Here is a 24,456-nt window from a genome sequence, read left to right as displayed (position 1 = left end):
CTGGTGTGTTTTTTGGCCTTCATGATGCGGTTTATTCACTAAGGTTCTCCAACAAACCTCTGAGGGCTTCACAGAACAGCTGTATTTATACTGAGATTAAATTACACACAGGTGGACTCTACTTACTAATTAGGTGACTTCTGAAGGCAATTGGTTCCACTAGATTTTAGTTAGGGGTATCAGAGTAAAGGGGGCTGAAAACAAACACGCCACACTTGTCACACATTTATTTGTAAAAAGTGTTGAAAAACATTTTTTAATTTTTCCTCCACTTCACAATTATGCGCCACTTTGTGTTGGTCTACCGCATACAATTCCAATAAAATAACTTTGTTTCTGGTTGTAACATGACAAAATGTGGAAAATGTCAATGGGTATGAATACTTTTTCAAGGCACTGTACAATATAATTTCATACAGTGGGAATCAGAGGGCCCTGCTTGTTAGAGCTTACAATCTAAGATGGAGGGTCAAGAGATACAAAAGATAACAACCGTGGGGGGATGAGAAAATAAAAGTATAGTTGTTGGGTGGAGGCCAGATAGGCGTCTCTGAAAAGAAGGGTTTTCAGGGATTGTCTAAAAGTGGACAGAGTAGGAGATAGTTCGACAGATTGGGGTGGGGAATTCCGGAGAATAGGAGAGGCTCGGGAGAAGTCCTGGAGACAAGCATGGGAGGATGTGACACGGGAGCTAGAGAGCAGGGGGTCTTGGGAGGAATGAAAAGCGCTATTAGGTTTGTATTTTCAGACTAGGTTAGTGATGTAGCTGGGGGCAGAGTTGTGGATTGCTAGTGTTAATATTCAAAATGAAATTAGTTGGATGAGCTGAATCTAGTAGAGAGATCGCCAGAGAGGGGTAGTAGATACTGAGCGGTTGGTAAGGTGGAGGAGTCTGGCAGCAGCATTCATATTGGGCTGAAGGGGGATAGCCTATGTAAAGGAAAGCCAGTAAGGAGGGAGTAGTAGTAGTCAAGGCGAGAGATGACCAGGGATTGGACTAGGAGCTTTGTGGTGTCATTGGTTAGTAAGGGGCATACTTTAGAGATGTTGCAAAGGTTGAGGCAGCAGGCTTTAGATATTGATTGGATGTGAGGCCTGAAAGGACAGTTCAGAGTCTAGGATTACACCTAGCCGGGGCAGCCATCAGAAATTTTCGGGCTCCTTACACAGCTTTAGGCCTGCGCCCCCACGCCTGACCAGCAACATTCCCCAGGGCTTGCCCACAGGCCATACTACTGAATCCACACACTGACCACCTCACCTGTATGTACTCAGCCCCCCCTCAATCCTGTATATATATGTCAGCCCCCCTCACACACACACACACACACACCTGTATATATGGCAGCCCCTCACATACACAAACCTGTAAACACACAAGGCTCTGGCCCCTCCCTGTACACAAACAGCCCCCCTCCCTTTCCCTCGCAGCCCTTACTTGTAAAGAGGTCTTCCTACCTAGTCCCAGTTCATTTTCACAAAGCTGACATGTTGCTGAGAAGCATAGTACAGATCACACAAGGGGTGCACATGCACATAGTAGCCAGAGGTGGCAGTAAAGAGCTTGATGTCTGAGCTCAATGACACAAGAACAGCAGAAGCTGTGAAATCGTTTCTGTAATGCAGAGCACAGCTCTGCTTCACCTGTCCTGCCTTGATCTGGCCTGGGCGGACCCCTTGGGCACCGGGGCCCCTTACAGTTGTGACAGCTGTACCCCCCTGATGACGGCCCTGCACCTAGCACCTTGGCAGGTGGGGATGGGTTGATAGTTTTGCTATCGATCTGGACAGAGAAGTCAGGGTAAGGGGCACATGAGAGAGGGACTAATATGAGGTTGGTTTTGGATAGTTTGAGTTTGACAAATTGGTGTGACATCTAGTATGATATGTGTTAGTAAATTAGTGATGCATTTTGAGACTGATGGAGGGAGCTGAGAGGTAGAGATGGATTTGGGTGTCATCAGGGTAGAAATGGTATTGGAGCCATATTTTTCATACCTTCAAGTATGTTGTCTGCTGTTTTAAAAGCTTCATCAACGTTTCCATAATTGATAATTTTCTCTGGTTCAAAGAAAGAATTGTGTTTTATTGCATCCTGGAATAAAAGGCCCCAAATATAAGATTAATATATATATTTCCTGCATGACAAGTAATACAGTCAATACATAACTTTACATTTTAGAACAATATTTTTTTCAGCTGTAGGTTAAAGGTGTTCTAAAAAGGCAGAAGTTTTTTTTTTTACCTTAATGCATTTTAAGCCTAAGAACGAATTACTCATCAGCTGTCAGCAGGGTTCCCTGCTGACAGTTGAATGTATACTAAACAATTGCAATAAAAAATGTTTAGGAAAAAAAGCCCCCCCCCCAAACTATACCGGGCCCTTCAGGTGTGATATTGATTTAAAGGGGAACCCCATGCCAAAAAATAAAATAATGGCTCGGGGTCCCCCAAAATCCATACCAGATCCTTATCTGAGCATGCAGCCTGGCAAGCCAGAAAGGGGAGACAATCGTTCAACCCCCCCCGGAACCAAACCGGGTCATATGTCCTCAACATGGGGGGGAGTGCTTTGTGCTACCCCTACTTATTCACCAAAAAGTATCAAAGTAAATACATTTACACCCCCCCCCAAAAAAAAGAAGAAGAGGTCCGCACCCAATGAAGGCTCCCACTGTCTGAAAGCTCCACCATCTTTTGCCGCTAAATAGACTAAGGGCGGGGGCCACCTGGGTGGCGGCATGCGTTTATCATGATTTACAATGGATCTATACTGGGGGACATTGTGCTTATTTTTTTTTTTAATAAAAGGTCTTGTCAAACTGTGTGTGTTTTTACTTACTTTTGGACACTTTTTTGGTAAATGAGTAAGGGTACATTGTACCCCTACTCATTCACATGGGGATGCTGGGATCTGGGGGGCCCCCTTGTTAAATGGGGCTTCCAGATTCCGATAAGTCACCCCCCGCAACCATTGGGCCAGGGTTGTGGCAAAGAGGCCCTTGTCAACATAGATGATGTTTTTTTTATATTGGCATGGAGTTCCCCTTAAAATCTGTACCAGCCCTGAAAGGGCCTGATATGGATTGCAGGGGACCCCCATGCTGTTTTTTTCTCAATGTTTTTTGCCGGCAATTGTTTGGTTTACATTCAGTTGTCAATCTGACAGCAGATTCATCTGTTAAGGATGCGGCCTGCTCCTTAACAACCAGCTATACACTTGTTGTTAACCACTTGCCGACTGCCTCATGACTATATACGCGGGCAGAATGTCATGGGCAGGCAAAGCAACATACCTGTACGTTGCTTTGAAACTGCCACCTAGTGGGCGTGCCCGTGGCAAACTCTGTGACCATGCTCGTGGGACCCGCGGATTCAAAGTCTGCTGGTGTCCTGCGATCGTGTCACGGAGCTGTAAACAAAGCAATCCCCTGTTCTGCCTAGCGACAGGACATTGATCTACTGCTCCCTGTCATCAGGAGCAGTGATAACTGTCATGTCACTTGTCGCCCAGCCCCCTTACAGTTAGAATCACTCCCTAGGACACACTTAACCCCTTCCTCGCCCCCTAGTGGTCAACCCCTTTCCTGCCAGTGTCATTAACATAGTAATCAGTGCATTTTTATAGCACTGATCGCTGTATAAATGACAATGGTCCCAAAATAGTGTCAAAAGTGTCCGTTGTGTCTGGTAAAAAAAAAAATTATAATAAAAATGCCATAAAACTATCCCCTATTTTATAGACGCTAAAACATTTGCGCAAACTAATCAATATATGCTTATTAGGATTCTTTTTACCAAAAATATGTAGAAGAATACATATCAGCCTAAATTGAGGAAACATTTTTTTTATATATATATTTTTGGGGGATATTTATTATAGCAAAAAGTAAAAAATATTGCTTTTTTTTTTCAAAATTGTTGCTTTTTTTTTGTTTATAGCTAAAAAAAATAAAAACTGCAGTGGTGATCAAATACCACTAAAAGAAAATTCTGTTTGTGGGAAAAAAAATTGTATGTAACGTCGCAATTGTCAGTTAAAGCGACGCAGTGCAGAATCGCAAAAAATGGCCCGGTCATTGGGCAGCCAATTCTTCTGGGGCTGAAGTGGTAAAGGAAGAGAAAGTGGGCCACTAGTTAAGAAAAAAATGCTGGAAACCAGTGCTTGGCAGCAGTTGACCGCGCTTAGGAGCTGTCAGTTTTTTCTTTCTGCTAAGAAATCACTCCTAGAAAAAAAAGAAAGTGTTTGCTTTCTGCTCCTAGAAGCTGAAACTTGAAAAACACTTCTAGCTTACAATAGTGTGCATGGACACATAGGATAGCAATATTTGCTTCTGGGGCAGAATAAAAATGCTCAAAGTAGCTGCTAGGAGCCACTAGGTGCCTAAAAATAAGCTTGAGTGCATGGTGCCTAAAGCCGCATACACACGATTATTGTTCATGTCATGGAAAAAAAACGACGTTTTTCTCGACGTGATTCCTCTCAAGCTTGCCTTGCCTACACACGATCGTGATAAAAAATGCTCGAGAAAAGCGCGGTGACGTACAACACGTACGATCTATGTACACCCCGAAGAGTGTGTTTCTTCGATGGGACTTTTACTTGGGAAGATTAGGTTGCTATGTGACAAAGTAGGTCACAAAAAATATATAGAAACATAAATTTATTAGCAAAAAGTTTTTTACATCACTGGTATAGCGGCCAAACTTATCATAAGAAGCGCATCCAGGAGATTAGAGAGAACAACATGGAAAACAACACAAGGTCAGCAGCAATAATATTAAAGTGAAGATAATTGCAAAGCATAATCAAACAAAAGATGATGCAAGACCCAATGCTGTCTGTAGAGTGAAGACAGGTATCCCAACGTTTCGAGGCTTCTTAGCTTTATATGACCTCTTCTTTCTGTCCCCCTTTCTAGATTGCATGATCCAGTGGAGGATTTAACCCCTTGTGTTCAATACACATTTTTTGAACCTGGATGCCTTTTTAATAACCGGCAATTTATTTCCCTTTGTGAATATCTATAAGCATACAAAATGGTTAGTATGTGCTACCTACTGGGTGCTATATACCCAAATACTCTTTTATATACCTCTATATCAGTGGTCTCAAAGTACCGGCCCGCAGGCCATTTGCGGCCCGCGGACCAGTTATAAATGGCCCGCAGGCAGGGCGGAAGTGGGGGGAGCAAAGAGGAAAAAAAAATTTAATTTTTTTTGTGAGCTGGCGCCATCTGGTTGTGAGCCATTGGTATTACAAGTTATTACCACCAGATGTGAGCTGGCGCCATCTGGTGGTGGCTGTTGGTATTACAAGTTAAGCATTACAAGTTAAACAGCAATTCTAATGTCATTTTACACTATTTTCACTGCCATCTTCTTCCCTCTAATTAGAACCCCCAAACATTATATATATATATATTTTTTATCCTAACACCCTAGAGAATAAAATGGCGATCGTTGCAATACTTTCTGTTACGCCGTATTTGCGCAGCGGTCTTACAAGCGCACTTTTTTGGGAAAAAATTACACTTTTTTTAATTAAAAAATAAAACAACAGTAAAGTTATCCCCATTTTTTTTAATATTATGAAAGATAATGTTACGCCGAGTAAATTCATACCCAACATGTCACGCTTCAAAATTGCGTCCGCTTGTGGAATGCCGACAAACTTTTTTACCCTTTAAAATCTTCATAGGCGACGTTTAAAAAAATCTACAGGTTGCATGTTTTAAGTTACAGAGGAGGTCTAGTGCTAGAATTATTGCTCTCGCTCTACCAATCGCGGCGATACCTCACATGTGTGGTTTGAACACCGTTTACATATGCGGGCGCTGCTCGCGTATGTGTTCGCTTCTGCACGCAAGCTCGTCGGGACGGGGTGCGTTTTCTGGCTCCTAACTTTTTTAGCTGGCTCCTAGATTCCAAGCAAATTTGTCAAACCCTGACTTACACCAGTGCTGGTGGTAATAATGCGCTCACTGACACCAGTGCTGGGGGTTAATAATGTGTTTGCTGACACCAGTACTGTTGTTTTTGAAGTTTGAAAGTTTGCATGCGGCCCCCCATGGCATATGAAAACTTGTCTTGTGGCCCTCAGCATGGGTGTAGGAACCCTTACAAATCTGGGGGGGACAGCATTTTTACCGAACCGCCCCCCGGCGCGCACACTCCATACATTATATCTGTGCTCCATTAACCTTAAATGGTTATGATGCTTAAAGTGATCGTTTAACTTATTTATCTTTTACAGAGAAAGATCGCATAGATGGCGTTATTCTGCATTGCGTTGTATAATGTACTATTGCTGGGATTTGTTGTTCCTCTGTAACTGCTGGTATTCTCCATTGCGTTGTATAATGATTATACTACGCAATGCAGATTACCACTGACTAGTTATAGAGGAACTACAAATCCCAGCAATAATACATTATACAGCGCAATGGAGAATACCACCAGCTATAGAGGAACAACAAATCCCAGCAATGATACATTATATAAAACACAATGCATAATACCAGCAGTTACAGAGGACTACAAATCCCAGCAATAATACATTATACAGGCTGTTTAATATATTATTGCAGGGATTTGGTGTTTTTTTTTTAAACAGGAAACTTTAAAACAGATCCCCCTTACCTGTTTCTGAAGCCTTGGAAGTTGCGGTGGCTCTGCGGGCGTGTGTCCGGCCTGTGTGGTGAGCGCGGCGTGGACTCGTCCTTCAGATGCCACCCGCAGCGGCAGCCCACACACACTGCTGCCCCCCAGGACAAACCACCGCTCCCCTCCATTAGTACAGACCCCCCCATAAACCACCCCCCATTAGTAGAGTCCCCCCATCCATTAGTACAGACCCCCGAACAAACCACCCCCTCAATTTTTACAGACCCCTCACCACAAGTCATTCCCCACAATTAGTACAGAACCCCCCCACGATCCCCCACAATACAGACCCCCCCACAATTAGTACAGAGCCCCCCCCCCAAGCCATCCCCCACAATTAGTACAGAGCCCCCCACAAGCCACTCCCCCCCACAATTAGTACAGAGCCCCCCCACACGTCTCCCCCCCCCACAATTAGTACAGAGACCCCCCACAATTAGTACAGAGCCCCCCCACACGTCTCTCCCCCCCACAATTAGTACAGAGACCCCCCACAATTAGTACAGAGACCCCCCACAAGCCACCCCCCCCCCACAATTAGTACAGAGCCCCCCCACAAGCCACTTCCCCCCACAATTAGTACAGAGCCCCCCCACAAGCCACTTCCCCCCACAATTAGTACAGAGCCCCCCCACAAGCCACTTCCCCCCACAATTAGTACAGAGCCCCCCCACAAGCCACTTCCCCCCACAATTAGTACAGAGCCCCCCCACAAGCCACTCCCCCCACAATTAGTACAGAGCCCCCCCACAATTAGTACAGAGACCCCCCACAATTGGTACAGAGACCCCCCACAATTAGTACAGAGACCCCCCACAATTAGTACAGAGACCCCCCACAATTAGTACAGAGACCCCCCACAATTAGTACAGAGACCCCCACAAGCCACTCCCCCCCCACAATTAGTACAGAGCCCCCCCACAATTAGTACAGAGCCCCCCCCCCCAAACCCCACCCGGGCGGCAGCTGGAGAGGACAGTGTGCAGCTGCGCCGCCGGGGTGGAGAAGAGGAAGATCGTTCGTGGATGGAACAGGAGGGAGGACTAGGAGCGGTGGACTGGCCTCAGACAAGGAGAGGAGGATGGAAAGGAGGAGGGAGAGGCGCACTCTGGCGCTTGAGCGCCACCTCTGTGGCACCTGGGTGAACTGCACCCCACACGGCGATATGTCAGCAGTGCTCCAACTTGGGAGCCTCCAAGTCCTCCTAACCTGGGGGGGATTTTACAATACCTGTCCCCCCCGCATTATTTCCTGGGGGGGATGCGTCCCCCCCGTCCCCTCCGGTTCCTACGCCCATGGCCCTCAGGTAATTTGAGTTTGAGACCCCTGCTCTATATATATCTATGTGCATACAATGGTTGCTGTGGTCTCTTTCTCTGTATATATTCACGTTCTGGTGCACTGTGCGTACAAAGAGAAATATCTTGGATAAGAATGTACTTATTATGTATTTTTTACGATTATTTCTTCTGTTCTTTCTGTCTGTATTTCCTTTTAACATATATAGATTTTGCCATCAACATAAACTGCAATACCCTTCCCCTGAAGAAGAGGTCATATAAAGCTAAGAAGCCTCGAAACGTTGGGATACCTGTCTTCACTCTACAGACAGCGTTGGGTCTTGCATCATCTTTTGTTTGTTTATGCTTTGCAATTATCTTCACTTTAATATTATTGCTGCTGACCTTGTGTTGTTTTCCATGTTGTTCTCTCTAATCTTCTGGATGCGCTTCTTATGATAAGTTTGGCCGCTATACCAGTGATGTAAAAAACTTTTTGCTAATAAATGTATATGTTTCTATACATTTTTTGTGACCTACTTTGTCACGTAGCAACCTAGTCTTCCCAAGTAAAAGTCCCATCGAGGAAACACACCCTTCGGGGTGTACATAGATAGTCTACATTTAGGGATGTGGTAAGACTTAGGTATTTTCTTACAATATTGGCCACCATCACCGTATTACAACACGTACGACAGCACTATAAAGGGGAAGTTCCATTCAAATGGCGCCACCCTTTGGGCTGATTATGCTAATTTCCCGTCTCATAACTTGCTTCTGAGCATGCGTGTTTTTTCCCTGTCGTTAAAGCGTACACACGACTGTTTTTAACGACCAATTTAAGAAATTGCATTTTTCTTGTCATGAAAAACGGTCGTGTGTACGCGGCATAAGTGCTCATGTACAGTCCATTTGGATTGAATTGGGATTTCACTGCAGTAGTTATGGTAAATAGAAGGCTTATAATTGCATGCCTGTAAGCTTCTGATATAAGTGCATCTGCTCTAATATTATTTTGTGCCTATGGATATTATGCTTGTATTTTTGATTGCAATGCAAGTATTGATTAAAGCACCAATAGTGCTGCCTGTACTTTAAATGCTGTAGAAAACTTCCTACCTCTATAGTGAGTATCGCAGGTTCTATATCTTCATAGATGATCTTCACCTTTTTAGCTGCTTTCTTGGCATGCTCTGGTGTATCCGCAACCACTGCACAAACTATGTAACCAACACACAGTACCTTGAAATGAAGACAGGCAAGTTATTTCTGCTTTCTATAGGCAGCTTTATTAAGAGTGACATCTAGTAATTTTTAACAATACTTTTTTTTTTTTTTTATATATATACTTCAAGTTGACCTCTTTCAATGTGTATCTAATGTGGACAGACTTTGGAAGAAAAGACAACCTTGTCAGGTTTTTATTGTCACTATCTGTCCTGGTTACCACTTTTTTTTTTTATTATACTGTAATTATTATTACAATTTCAAACACATTTTTTCACAATAGCTCATCATCATGTTTTAACTAATTCTCTACCTGTCCAAAAAAATCTTAAGATATACTTTATTGTAATCAATCTGTATAATGTATCTATATACTGTACATGTGCATTTTTTTATGATTGACAGCCAGAGATCACATTACTTAGTCTGTGTTGGGAGCTCAAGAACAGCAGTGTTTTTTTTCTTCATGGCTCCTTGTTTATAGGAAGTGCATTATTTTCAACGATTAGGCTGACACACAACCTAAAGGGGTTGTAAAGGTTAGTTTTTTATTTTCTAAACAGGTTCTTTTTATGCTAGTGCATTGTTGGTTCACTTACCTTTTCCTTCGATTTCCCTTCTAAATGTTTTTTTTCTTTGTTTTCTTTTTCTGAATTTCTCACTTCCTGTTCTTCCTCAGTAAGCTGTTCAGTAAGCTGTTCTGACTGACTTTCCGCCACTCGGATTATGGTGGAAAGCTTACTGAGGAGAAACAGGAAGTGAGAAATTCAGACAAAGAAAAAAAAAATTTGGGGCCAGATTCACAGTGAGAGTACGCCGGCGTATCTGCTGATACGCCGGCGTACTTTCAAATTTGCCGCGTCGTATCTTTATTTTGAATTCTCAAACAAAGATACAACGGCATTTGGCTAAGATCCGACAGGCGTACGGCTTTGTACGCCTTCGGATCTTAGGATGCAATACTTCGGAGCCCGCTGGGTGGAGTTTGCGTCGTTTTCCGCGTCGGGTATGCTAATTAGCTGTTTACGGCGATCCACGAAGCTACGCGCGCTTGTCGCATTCTCTTACGTCAGCTTTTCCCGTCGTAAAGTTACGCATGCTATTTCAATGGCTTATATTTAGACTAGCCATGTTAAAGTATGGCCGTCGTTCCCGTGTCAAATTTTGCATTTTTTTTTGCGTAAGTCGTACGGGAATAGGAAAGGACGTAACGCATGTCGCCGTTCAAAAAATTACGTTGGTGCAACGTCATTTCGCACAAAGCACGGCGGGAAATTACAAAACGGAGCATGCGCAGTACGTTCGGCGGGAACGAGCCTAATTTAAATGATACACGCCCCATTTGAATTAGGCGGGCTTGCACCGGACGGATTTGCGCTACACCGCCGCAAGTTTACAGGCAAGTGCTTTGTGAATCAAGCACTTGCGCTGAAAACTTGCAGCGGTGTAACGTAAATGGGATACGTTACGCCGCCGGAGTTCTACGTGAATCTGGCCCTTAGAAAGGAAATTGAAGGAAAAGGTAAGTGAACCAACAATGAACTAGCTTATAGGAACCTATTTAGAAAATAAAAAAATAACCTTTACAACCCCTATTAATCTTGGCTGACACACACTAATCAAGATCACCTTATTTACACACATCTAAAAAAAAAAAAACTGTTGGCGTGAGGGTACAATTCAAATACATACTGTAAATAATTTTTTTCATCTACATACCATACTTTTTAGGCCATTATAACATGATGCATTCATTAAAAATGTTGGCATTATAAAGAAGAGCAACAAACTTCACTGAATATAAAAAGCTGTCCCTTTATAGATATTTAGGCTGTATGAAGTATCTTAAAGCCACAATTTTTAAACATGACATAATGGTGTAATGGTGGCCGTACTGCAGCAAGGTCTAGATCATTAGGATCTACTACATAGCTGCTGTTGGAAGAATTCTAATCAAATCTATGACACAATCCTTCCAACTTTCACTTATACACTGTACCTCATTATCTGCCATTAACCTGTCAGGCCAAGCATAATAAGAAAACTCATTCGCCCCTGGAACATCTTTAGCAGTGATAATATCACACACGCCTTGCATGCTTTTTGCTTCAGTTGGATCCAAAGATCTGAAATTAACATAGAAAATAAACTAGTAGTAAATATACTATTATTGTTATTAGTACCATTTTACAAGATTTCTAAAGGAAGGCAGTACAGATATAATGTAATTCAATGCAGGAGGCCATGCTCCTAGAAGCTAACAATCTAAAGGGAGGAGCAATTTGACGGAAAAAGTAAACATAAAGGGCCAGATCCACATAGAAATAGATCGGCGCAGCGTATGTGAGATACGCTACGCCGCTGTAACTTACTTTTGGCTGCTTTGAATCCTCAAAGAATTTGCGCCGTAAGTTACGGCGGCATAGTGTATCTCTGGCGGCAGAATTCAAATCAGCAATTAGGGGGCGGGTTTCATTTAAATGAAGCGCGTCCCCGCGCCGAATGAACTGTGCATGCGCCGTCCCGAAATTTCCCGGCGTGCATTGCGCTAAATGACGTCGCTAGGACGTAATTTTTTTTAACTTAGACGGGACTTACGTACATTCCGATTCACGGACGACTTACGCAAAAAAAAAAAAAAATTCTAATTTCGACGCGGGAACGATGGCCATACTTAACATGGCAAGTCGAACTATATGCCGCAAAATACCAGCTTTAACTATACGCTGGAAAAAACAGACTAGAGACGACGTAAAGGAATGCGGCGGCCGCTCATATGTTCGTGGATCGTCGGAAATAGCTAATTTGCATACCCGACGCGGAAAACGTGAACGCCACCCAGCGGGCGCCGAAGTATTGCATCTTAGATCCGAAAGGCGTACGAGGACGTATACCTGTCAGATCTAACCCAGATGCCGTCGTATCTTGGTTTGAGGATTCAAACCAAAGATACGACGCAGGTAATTTGAAAGTACGCCGGCGTATCAGTAGATACGCCGGCGTACTCTGTCTGTGGATCTGGCCCAGAGTTTTTGTAGTGGCTGTTTGACGTTAGAGCATTTTTACAACTGAAAACAGCTGAAAAATTCCACTCAGAACCCACTAGTTTTGTTTTTTTTTACAGCCAAAAGACACCCCAGCCAAAAACAGTTGATAACAGCCTATGTGTGCATGGACACATAGGATAACATGCTGGAGAGTTGACTGTAGAAAAAAACGTCCGAAGCCAAAAACAACAGCTGTAAAAACACCCAAAAATGTCCAGTGTGCATGACGCCTTATGCCGCATACACACGACCGTTTTTCGGGATGTAAAAAATTACATTTTTAATGGTCTAGAAAAATAAAGTTTTTTTTTTACCAGACTTTTGTTAAACCGGGCCTTGCATACACATGATCGTGAAAAAAAATGCTCTAGCAAAGCGCGGTGACATACAACGCGTACGACGGCTGCTTTTGTTGTTTTTGTGTTAGTAAAAGACGATTCGCGCTTTTCAGCCTGTTACAGCGTGATGAATGTGCTATCTCCATTACGAACGCTAGTTTACCAGAAGGAGCGCTCCCGTCTCATAACTTACTTCTGAGCATGCGCGTTTTTTCACGTCATTAAAGCCCACACACGACCATTTTTGACGACGTTAAAAACGACAACGTTAAAAACGACAACGTTAAAAACAACGTGAAAAATTAAAGCATGTTCTAAATTTTTAATGCCCATTTTTTACGTCGTAAAAAATGCCATGGAGCCCACACACGATCGTTTTTAATGACATTAAAAAACAATGTAATTGTTTACAACCCGAAAAACGGTCGTGTGTACGCGGCATTATAAACTCGCCTCATAGCTGTTGTGATAAGGTATCATCCATATAGAGAATACATTGTTCTCAATAAATTGGACGTCTTAAAGACTTCCACAGCATGCATAAAAGAAAATTTGCTTCTCCCATTTAGACCCCTTTCACACTGAGAAGTTTTTCAGGCGGTACAGCGCTAAAAATAGCGCTGCTATACCGCCTGAAAAAACTCCTGCCCAGCCATCTCATTGTGAAAGCCCGAGGGCTTTCACACTGAGGCAATGTGCTGGCAGGAGAGAAAAAAATCTCCTACTAGCAGCATCTTTGGAGCGGTGAGAGGAGCAGTATGTATTCCACTGCTCCTTCCCATTTAAAACAATGGGAAACTGCAGGAATACTGCCCGCAATGCGTCTCTGCAGAGGCGCATTGGGGGCGGTAATAACCCTTTATTGGCCACTAGCGAGGGTTAATACTGCACCGCTAGCGGCCGAATCCCGCAGCAATTCCGATGGAATAGCGCCGCTATTTTTTAGCGGCGCTATACCACCACCGCGCCTCCCGCCCCAGTGTGAAAGGGGCCTAACACAGACTGCGTTGAAAGGGCAATCCCTCTTGTCTTAATGTCTTGCCTTGTGTTAATTGTCTTCTCCTGGCAAGGGGCGTGAGTGGGAAACAGTCCCTGCCGGGAGAAGCCTGTGATTATCGCTAGCGGCTATAGCAGCTGCTTGTGATTATTGCAAGCGAATCAGGCAGACTGGTTGTATCCAAGTTGATCAGTCGTCGATCAGCTTGGTACATTCAGCCAGCTCATTAATAGATGGAATTTCAGCCGGGTTCCTGCTGAACCGGCTGAGATTCAAACCGTGTATGGCCAGCCTTAGATTGTTAGATGGAACAGTGATGCCGCGTACACACCATCACTTTATGTGATGAAAAAATACTACGTTTTAAAAACGTCACTTTAAATGACCGTGTGGGGGAAAACGTCGTTTTATGTCTTGTGAAAAACGACAAAAAAAATTGAAGCATGCTTCAATTTTATGTGTCGTTTTTCAAAACGTCGTTTTTTACTTCACAGAAATTGACCGTGTGTAGCAAAAAACAACGTTTAAAACAACGTTTTTACACCCGCGCATTCCCAGAAGCAAGTTATGAAGCGAGCTTCAATGGAAAAACGTGGTGAACGTAACCTCGCTTTGCTAGAGCATTGTGAAAAAACGATGGTGTGTAGGCAACATCGTTTTTGAAAATTGAAGTTTCAAAAACGTCATTTTTTACTTCACAGAAAATTATGTTTTTTTTTCATCACATAAAGTGATGGTGTGTACGCGGCATGAGGCACGTTGATTGTCAAAGCAGAAGCAAAACCTGTGTATGTATATATGCTTAATTGCCATTTAATATACATTCCATTCCAAGCGATCATATTGTGAAAATAATAGAGTGAAATTCAGTTTACTGACATGATTCTTGCATGAGCTCTAGAACTAGTCACCAAAGCCATAAAAAGCTCTCCATCGATGAAGGGCATGTCATCACAGTATATTGCTTCACCAGACGTTTGCATCATGGCTGTGCGGTGCATGATGGGATGGCCAACAGGATCCTGAGGAGGCTGATGAATTGTTTTGTCCTAGATATAACATAAAACTAGGTGTGTTTATTTTATTTATTTTTTACACATGCTGTGTTATGGAAACAGACAAAAAAAAGCGTAAAATAACAGGGATTGACAGTTTACTGACTTGGTATCTCTGTATAGTCTTCAGTTGTGTACCCTGGTTATTGCAATTTTTAACACTGTTGTGCAGCGATATTTCCATAGGATGGTTATAGCCATTCACATCAAGCTGTGGAAAAAGGAGTTAAGATATGTACATAAGCATTTTACTTTGTATGTTTTAGATATTGAAATGGCAATTACAATTTTGCTTTATTGTAATTGTATAGTAGCTCTTCAAGAGGAACTTCACTCCCCTACTATTTCTACCTTCCCATCCCCCTTTACTTTTTATGCTGGGTTCCCTTCTAAAAACATACTCACCTGTCCAGTGGACCAAGAGTTGGCCTACAATGATCTGCTGTTCAGGAGTCAATGCCTGTGTTCTGTGCCACCATATTGGTCTCCTCAGCCAGCTGCTTCTACTGGAATTTGCAGCATGGCCCCTGATGGAGCAATGAAACTCCACCCCATCGCCACTCTGTGAATGAGCTCTCGCAGCCTCTATACAGAAAATACCTGGGGGGTGGGTGGGTGACACGGCCATATACATAAAGTCAATTTCTGGAGTTCTGTTTTAAGTAACTCTTATATGTGTATACTTATTTCTAATACCCATCACGTATGTACTGTATGTGGGTTCCAAATAATTCCTTTCAAACAAAAACTGAAATTACGTACAGTGGTTAAGCTGGATTGGGTTTGTGGAACACCTGAAGCTATTGAGGGGCCTGAGGTGATTTAAAAAATATATATGAACTTGTATTTCAGCTTTACATATTTTAAGCCTAAGGCCCCATGCACACGAGACGCTGCTAAACTCGAGTTCAGAGGCATTTGGGCATTTTTTTTCAACTGCCCCTGAACACATTTAATGTTATCCTATGTGTCCATGCACACAATCAAGTTTTTTGGCATTTTAAAGCAGTTGGGTTTATGTCCGTTGTCAATGCACTGACAGCCGCAAACGCGGTAAAACGCCGCAAATCGCGGCAAAACGCTGCGCAATTCACGGCAAAAACGGGCGTTTTAAACGCCGGTTTTTGCCTTTGAAAACGTGAGTTTAGAGGTGTTTGTAATTGCTTCTCGTGTGCATGGGGCCTAACACTTTTTCTTGAGCCTCAGGGTTTAAAAGGTTCTACAACGGTTTTAATGTCTTCCTGACTTTACATTGTCATCCAACTCCATAAATGCTAACAGCTTATATATCTTTTTACTAAAAGGTGCCATATGCAGGGCCGGTGCTAGGGGGGACAAATTCCCCCCCCCCCCCCAGGCAAGACAAGCTACTTGCATCCCCCCTCCCCCCCCCCCAAAAAAAAGTGTTCTCACCTCCATGTGGAGACAGACTGGGGAGCTGGGAGGAAGTGATGTTGCACGCAACATGGCACCTCGTTGGCTGGATACCACCTCTTCACGGATTGTCTGAAGTTTGCAGGAGACAGATTTATCTCCAGCTATCATTCAAGCATGCAGCGGTATACTGAAATTTGGTGCAATGTGTGGGGAACAGGACAGCCATCAGAAGTTTTGGGGCCCCCTTACACAGCTTTAGGCCTGCCCCCCCCCCCCAGGCCTGACCCCCTTACATCAGAGATATCAAATATAACCAGTCCTACCTACATTTTTAATAAAAAGTGAATGCTTAAATTCTTGTATAAAATCTTTTTTGCATGTTATTGTCTGTACTAATAATTAAGTATTTTAGTTTCTGTAACTTCCATAATATCCTGAATACCACAAATGTATATTTTTTTATTTTTTACCGACTATGTCATTTTAAAAAAAGTTGCCACTACTGAAATCGTCCTCTGCCCTACTGACACCATCCACTGCCCTACTGAAATCATCCATTGCCCTACTGAAATCGCCCACTGCCCTACTGAAATCGTCCACTGCCCTACTGACTCCATCTACTGCTCTACTACTGAAATCTTGCTCTGCCCTACTAACGCCAATTTCCTGAATACCACAAATACCTGTTTTTTTTTTTTACCGACTATGTCATTTTAACAAAGTTGCCTCAACGGAAGTTGTTTACTGCTCTACTGACACCCTCCACTGCTCTACTGACACCCTCCACTTCCCTACTGACACCGTCGACTAGCCTATTGATACCGTCCACTAGCCTACTGACATTGTTCTCTGCCCTACTGATGTCCTCCACTGCTCTACTGACATTGTCCACTGCCCTACTGACACTGTCCACTGCCCTACTGGCGCCATCTACTTCTCTACTGACATTGTCCACTGCCCTACTGACATTGTCCTCTCCCCTACTGACACCATCTACTGCTCTACTGATGTCCTCCACTGCTCTACTGACATTGTCCACTGCCCTACTGACGCCATCTACTTCTCTACTGACATAGTCCACTGGCCTACTGACATCATCCATTGGCCTACTGATGCCATCTACTGCTCTACTGACATTGTCCTCTCCCCAACTGAAATCTTGCTCTGCCCTACTGACACCATCCACCACTCTACTGACATCGTCCTCTGCACTACTGATGCCATCCACTGCTCTACTGACATTGTGCTCTGCTCTACTGATGCCATTTACTGCTCTACTGACATTGTTTCCTGCCCTACTGAAATCTTGCTCTGCTCTAATGATGCCATAACTTCCATACAATTTCCTGACTACCACAAATACCTGTTTTTTTGGTTGTTTTTTTGACAACTATGTCATGTAAACAAAGTTGCCTAAATAAGTATTTACAAAGAACCTGTTGGTAACACTGCTCCTATTCAGAGAAATACCCTGGAACAGTTTCCTCTGAAAGTCAGGTTCCTGTGTAACCTATTGTGCTCAATAGTTTCTCTCTCTGACCTCTATGTCACTACTGTATCCTATAGTTTTTCTAGGGTTTAGTGAGAGGACACTGGGAATCCATATTTCAAGTTAAAAGGGTACTTTTTCTTGGAATTAGATTGAAAATAATATAAGCTGTGTATCATTAAGCTACAGTACTTACCTCTGATCTTAGCGTATATAGCACCTCGAGATAAAACTTGAAGAGAAAACTAACAGTCAGTGTTCTTCTATATTCCACCTTTCCACCAGGAGCTGCAGGATCAAGAGAAATCTCATCCAGAACCAGCCTGCAAGCTTCACCCAATGTCTCCTCATTCCACTGCCTGGACAGAACAGTAGGTACAAACGGTATCACCACTAATAACCAAGAATTGCTCTGTTTATGTGCATATCATATTCCACTCTCACAATGTAGTTAGGCAATTTGTGGTCTATTGTATTATTGTGTGTCATGGCTTGAAAATGTTACACATTAGAGATACTGATATTAAAATGGGTTAAGAAGGTGAGGGACAAGGAGGTTTTTGTTTCAAAGCTGGAGATCATGTAATTAAAAGGCAGAATCCAATATATAATTATATGGTGCAATATCACATAAAATATGACCATGTACAGCCAATATGAATTCCATAATCAAAAAGAAGTAGCAGAAAAATAAACCATAAAACAAAAACATTAAATGTTTATCAAGGTAAAATAAAACAAACATTCGTTTTGTCCATACTTATTCTATTAATGATAGATATGGTCTAAATTCAGGGGGCCAGCAACCTGTCGATCGCAATCTACCTGCCAACTGCCAACAGGTCACGGATTTACAAACAGGTCTCTGCATTGCCAACCCTTGCCACTTAGGTGTCGTTCCTCCCCACCGCCCCAGCTCTCCTTCCCATGGCATCGTGAATATCCAAAGGCAGCACTGCTCAGGAGGGGTGGCGGGAGCTGGCCAAGTTAACTTTTCAAGTTAACAGGCAGATGATTGGTTGCTAGGACACAGGACGGTCCTAGTAATCAATCACCTGCTTGTTAATATGAAAAGTTAACTCCGGCAGCTCCCGCCCTCCGTCCTGAGCTGTGCTGCCTTCTACTCTCTCTGTGTACACAAATAGACAGGACACCTCCTATGCTTGTGTGGGAGGTGTTGTGAAAAAAAGCAGAGGACACTGGTATTGGGGGGGGGGGGGGGGGTCTTGTAGAGGACACTGCTATGGTAAGTCAAAATACACTACTGTGATGCGAAGGAAAATCAGATTCCCCAGCCATTTGCTGGGAATTCAGATTTGTAATATACTGCACTGGTCTTGCCATGATCTCCTGTATTTTCCTCCTGCAGCAGCTGAAAGCCAGCGTCTCCTCCTCTCCATTCCACTGGCTTTTAGCTACTGCAGGAGGAAAATCCAAAGGATTGGTTCTGGTAAATGCCTCCCGGCTGCCACCCCTGTCCTTGTTCCTCTTTTCTGCTAAGCCCCCCTCCTCCCAAGCGATGTCGGCAGTGCGCGCGTGCCCGTCACTGCGGTGCCGATGCGCGTGCCTGGCGGCCGCGATGTCCGCCGGGTATCCGTGATCGGCCGTTACACAGACAAGGATGTGGATCTGTGTGTGTAAACACACAGATCCACGTCCTGTCAGGGAGAGGAGACCGATGCTGTGTCCCTTGTACATAGGGACACAGATCGATCACCTCCCCCAGTCAGTCCCCTCCACCCACAGTTAGAATCACTAGTAGGGAACACATTTAACCCCTTCCTCTCCCCCTAGTGTTAACCCCTTCCCTGCCAGTCACATTTATACAGTAATCAGTGCATATTTATAGCACCGTTCGCTGTATAAATGTGAATGGTCCCAAAAATGTGTCAAAAGTGTCCGATATGTCCGCCATAATGTCGCAGTCACAATAAAAATCGCAGATCGCCGCCATTACTAGTAAAAAAATAATAATAAAAAAAAGTCATAATTCTGTCCCCTATTTTGTAGGCGCTATAACTTATGTAGAAGAATACATATTGGCCTAAACTGAGAAAATTATTATTATTTTTTTTTAAATTGGGATATTAATTATAACAAAAAGTAAAAAATATTGTGTTTTTTTCTAAATTGTTGCCCTTTTTTTGTTTATAACGCAAAAAATAAAAACCGCAGAGGTGATCAAATACCACCAAAAGAAAGCCCTATTTGTGGGGAAAAAAAGAACGTCAATTTTGTTTGGGAGCCACGCCGCACGATTGTCAGTTAAAGAGACGCAGTGCCGAAAGCTGAAATTTTCGCCTGGGCAGGAAGGGGGTATATGTGCCCAGTAAGCAAGTGGTTAAGAATTAGATTTTTATATATAGCTGTATTATGAAACTTCAATCAATTGCCCACAATTTAACCACTTGAGGATTGTGACTTTAGCAGCATATTGACTTCAGTTTGTTGTAAATGAGGTGACTGCCAACACATTTTTAAACCTGCCAGTAGCAGAGATATTTAATTGCTAATGAAACTCTAGGGTTAGTGGGTTCTGGTCTCTACAGTCCACTTCCTCTGTGGAGTGTCCCCCTGCATAAATTTCAGTGGACCTTCTTCATCAAGGCCCCTATGCAGCCTTAACAAGCAGTATTCAGTAATACAAACCTTCCAATTAGTGCATCTCTAGTCTTCTTTGCATGTATTGTACTTTTACTGACACTTCCAAAGTAAAGATTTATATCTTCAATGACATCGGACTTCTCTTGGAAAATAACTTGCATTCCTGCCACTACTATGGCTGCGGAGTTTACTTTTCTTTGTGCTTGTCTGAAGGCAGACACAATCTCCCACTGCAGACAAAAGACCAAAATTAGCATAGGACCATTTGCTTACATACTTATTCATGCTATATATTTTATGTAGTTTAACTCCCCTCATGATTGGCCATTGTTATAACTGGAATAACGGGGCACAAAAGATGCCATTTGTAGCGAAAAATTTATGGAGGAGTCTAAGCTTGTGACGTCATCATGTTCTGGGAATCCGGAAGTGGCTTACCCCACTATTGGGACTGGCTGCAATGTGTTATTTTTACTGTCTATTTAACTATGACACTTGAATTAAATACAGTAAATGAGAAGCGATTTCTATCAGTTTTACACTTTGCGGTTTCCCTGGTTTTCTTTTAATTACATATAGCACACCAGATGGTGATCCATGAATCCTGACCTGAAGTGGAGATTTTGGCCAGCTTTATGATGGAAGTCTAAAGAAAAGCACCTTGATTAGACTCGATGACGGAGGCTAAATGCTGTGGATTTATACTTGGCGAAGTGGTCCCAACTCTATGGTGCTCCTAAGAAAAGAGTTGGTGCAAAGGGAAGATGGCTTACAAGTTGTGTGTTGACGTTCTGTGCCCAAATGACTACAGAATGACTGTTCCTGTGCATGGCATTCTGCACTAAGCTCTATCAGTATGTCGAAGTTATGGCCATCTTTGAAAGCTACAGTAAGTGCGAAAAAACATTTTTCATGTGAACATTTCTTTATTTTTAAATATTAAGGCCTACGACCAGGGATGTCATGAGTAGGCCTATGGCCAGGAGTTTGGTACAATATGGCGAAGGGATACAACTACCAGCAGGAGGGTAGCTTTCCAATCCAAGAAGAATTGGGATGGGGACTTGAACAATTTGGCACCTATGCAGCCAATCAAAGTCCCTCAACCCTCTAGTTCAACGTTTCTCAATTCCAATCCTCAAGGCGCATCAACAGCCAATCCTCAAGGCGCATCAACAGTCATTATTTTGACACAGGTGATTTGATTAGTAATTACATCAGCAGTTTCATCTGAGGGAAATCTTGAAAACATGACCTGTTGGTGCACCTTGAGGACTGGAATTGAAAAACACTGTCAGTGTCTAGGTATTGAGAGCTGAGGTATTACTACTGAATCTTCATCTATGGAAGGCAAGAATGGGAGAACTGATAACACAAACAAATTCTGCTTTGGCTGAGACATCTCATGAGAGGCAAGGGGAAACTACATAAGAGGGATGGCGACACAGAGGAGCAGGGTAATAAAAGGGTCTACATTTAACACCACCCTCTACAACCCAAGAAAATAATCCATTTTGTCCTCTCCCTGCCTAAATGGTGCACGATTTTGAAGACATATGCAACTTACAGGTAAACACTTGAATTTTGGTCTAATCTGCTAAAAGTAAAAGGTAAGGTAAATTTTGATTAATATCCTCATCTCTAGGAAAGGACAGAGCGGGGTATGCCCAGTCTACTAGTTTAGTAATATTTATGTACCAGCAGCACTATCAGGTGTTAAATAAGATTTACAAGTTTAAGCCCTGGTTCACACTGGTGCGTTTTGACATGTCAAATCGCATGTCAAATCGGCGGCATTTACAGGCAATGGCACCGTCCTAAATCGGTGTAACTCTGCAGCGCTGTACCGATTTAAAAAAGTAGTTTGTGTACTACTTTTGCGATTTCAGCGAAACTGCACAGATGTCTCTGTAATCGCGCCCGAAATCGGGACTGACAAGCGGGAGTGAAATCATTCCCGCAGCCCAGTGTGAACCTGGGCTAAAGGAGAGTTTAAACACAACACAAATGTAAAATGCTACACTAACAGTCTGAGTTTACAAGGTGGTACAAACTGGCTATAACTGTTAGGAGGATCCTTCAGGTGGCTGATTACTGCAAGTCATACTCAATCAATGCCAGCACATGTATTAAATACAATTATTAAATACATGAATGTTTAAATAGGTTTTTAATTGAATTTAATTAATAGGCAGGTTTGTAATAAAACCATTTTTACATTCTCTTCTCTCCTAACAATACAAAACTATTCTTGACTTTATAAGTAGTGAAAAAATTAATATGCACTCCAGAATTCTTTCTACTTGGTTTAGAATTCCTCATGCCACGTACACACGAGCAGTTTTCCCATCGGAAAAAAAAACAATGTTTTTTCCGACGTAATTCCTCTCAAGCCTGCCTTGCATATACATGGTCACACAAAAGTCCGGTGAAATTTTGAAGGCGATGACGTAAAAGACTACGACGAGCCGACAAAATTAAGTTCTATGCTTCTGAGCATGCGTCAAATTGTTTCCGAGCATGCGTGTTTTTTTCCCGTCGGAAAAGCATACAGACGAACGGTTTTCCCACTAGGATTTTTTCCTGACGGGGAAAAAAAAGAGATCCTGTTCTCTTTTTTTCCCCGGCAGTTTTCCTGTGGGAAAAATTCAGATGGAGCATACACATGGTCGGGATTCCCAACGAAAAGCTCTCATTGTAGTTTTATCAGATGGGAAAACCAGTCGCATGTATGGGGCATTAGAATCGCAGCTCCCATCCTTCCCAGCCTCCCACCTATTGGTAAGAAGAAAAAAATGACTGATTCGGAGATTGAGCATAGCAAAATCTGTACAGCATACATTTATTGTAAACATAGAGGGGGATCTACTAAAATTGGAGAACTCAGAATCCGATGCAGTTGTGCATGGTAGCCAATTAGCTTCTAACCTCAGCTTGTTCAATTACGCTTTGACCATAAAACATGGAACATTGGTTTCTATGCAGAACCACATCAGGTTTTGCACTCTCCTTTTTTAGTAAATCCCCCCCATAGTGTTGAAACATAAATGCATTTCTGTTCCTGTAAGTAGAAAATATATTTATTGACAACCCCTAAACACTCACTTTTTGTGAATATGGAATAAGCACAGACAAAAGTACTTCTTCAGGAAGGGGACAAGAATTCTTGCATTCTAAGAAGCCATCATTGCACAGGATTTGCCGAGTTTTTCCTCCTGTAATACATTTATCAGAGTTAAAAAAAAAAGAAAGTTCTGCCAGTTTTAAGATATGTCAGAATTAGGAGACATTAAAACAGAATTCTGAGATAGTATCTTAAATAAAAAGCCTTGGGCCAGATTCACAAAGAGTTACGCCGGCGTATCAGTAGATACGCCGACGTAACTCGGAATCTAAGCCCGTCGTATGTTTAAGTGTATGCTCAAACTGAGATACACTTAAACCTGCCTAAGATACGACGGCCTGCACAGTCGTAGCTTAGGGTGCAATATTTACACTGGCCGCTAGGTGGCGCTTCCATTGAGTTCGGTGTAGAATATGTAAATGAGTAGATACGCCGATCACGAACGTACGCTTGCCCGTCGCAGTAAAGATACGCCGTTTCCGTAAGAGGTATGCCGGCGTAAAGATAAACATGCCCCCTAGGTGGCGTATCCAATTATAAGTATGGCCGTCGTTCCCGCGTCGCAATTTGAAAATTTTACGTTGTTTGCTATACTCGTCCGTGAATGGGGCTGGACGTCAATTACGTTCACGTCGAAACCAATGACGTCCTTGCGGTCATTTGGAGCAATGCACACTGGGATATTTTACGGACGGCGCATGCGCAGTTCGTTTGGCGCGGGGACGCGCATCATTTAAATGATACCCACCCCCTACCCGCCGAATTTGAATTACACCACGTGATTTACGCTATGACGCCGCAACTTTACAGGCAAGTGCTTTGTGAATAAAGCACTTGCCTGAAAAACTTGCGGCGGCGTAACTTAAATAAGATACGTTACGCCAGCAGAAAGAACCGCTGATCTTTCTGAATCTGGCCCCTTATTTTAGTAGAAATTTAGTTAAAATGTCATCATTGTTACATATTCCGCTAAAAATAAAATACTGTTTTCCATTTACTGTATAACTACAGTCCCCAGCATTCCTTGCCAGACAGATTGTGCATGCTATATACTTTATGTCAGGGGATGAAAAGATGATCTGGCAGCCCTGGTTCCCCATTAGTAGCCTCTCAACCTGCGGCTTTCCAGCTGCTTGGAAATTACTTTAAACAACATACTATGGAATTACAGTAACAAACATAACTTGTTCAAGCACTTATACTTACGATTTTTTTTAATATAGAAGATTAAAGTTGAACTAAAGTTGAAGCA

The 24,456-nt window shown here is 42.8% G+C and overlaps 1 protein-coding gene across 3 annotated transcripts in view; it reads right to left on the bottom strand.

Moving 5' to 3' along the window:
* LOC120943721 (aldehyde oxidase-like) overlaps positions 1-24,456 on the bottom strand; it is a 181,666-nt gene that overhangs the window by 69,420 nt on the left and 87,790 nt on the right. For all 3 annotated transcript variants that reach the window (XM_040357197.1, XM_040357198.1, XM_040357199.1), the window contains 8 exons: positions 23,186-23,295; positions 20,126-20,310; positions 17,673-17,835; positions 14,717-14,821; positions 14,435-14,604; positions 11,173-11,299; positions 9,066-9,188; positions 1,999-2,095 (listed from right to left, as the gene is read on the bottom strand). In XM_040357197.1, coding sequence (XP_040213131.1) covers positions 1,999-2,095; positions 9,066-9,188; positions 11,173-11,299; positions 14,435-14,604; positions 14,717-14,821; positions 17,673-17,835; positions 20,126-20,310; positions 23,186-23,295 — 1,080 coding nt within the window. The remainder of the gene's footprint in view (positions 1-1,998; positions 2,096-9,065; positions 9,189-11,172; positions 11,300-14,434; positions 14,605-14,716; positions 14,822-17,672; positions 17,836-20,125; positions 20,311-23,185; positions 23,296-24,456) is intronic.

Source organism: Rana temporaria, chromosome 6, assembly GCF_905171775.1.
Source record: "Rana temporaria chromosome 6, aRanTem1.1, whole genome shotgun sequence".
NCBI lineage: Eukaryota > Metazoa > Chordata > Amphibia > Anura > Ranidae > Rana > Rana temporaria.
The sequence above is the reverse complement of the archived record's forward strand: the minus strand, read 5'-3'. Positions and strand labels throughout refer to the sequence as shown.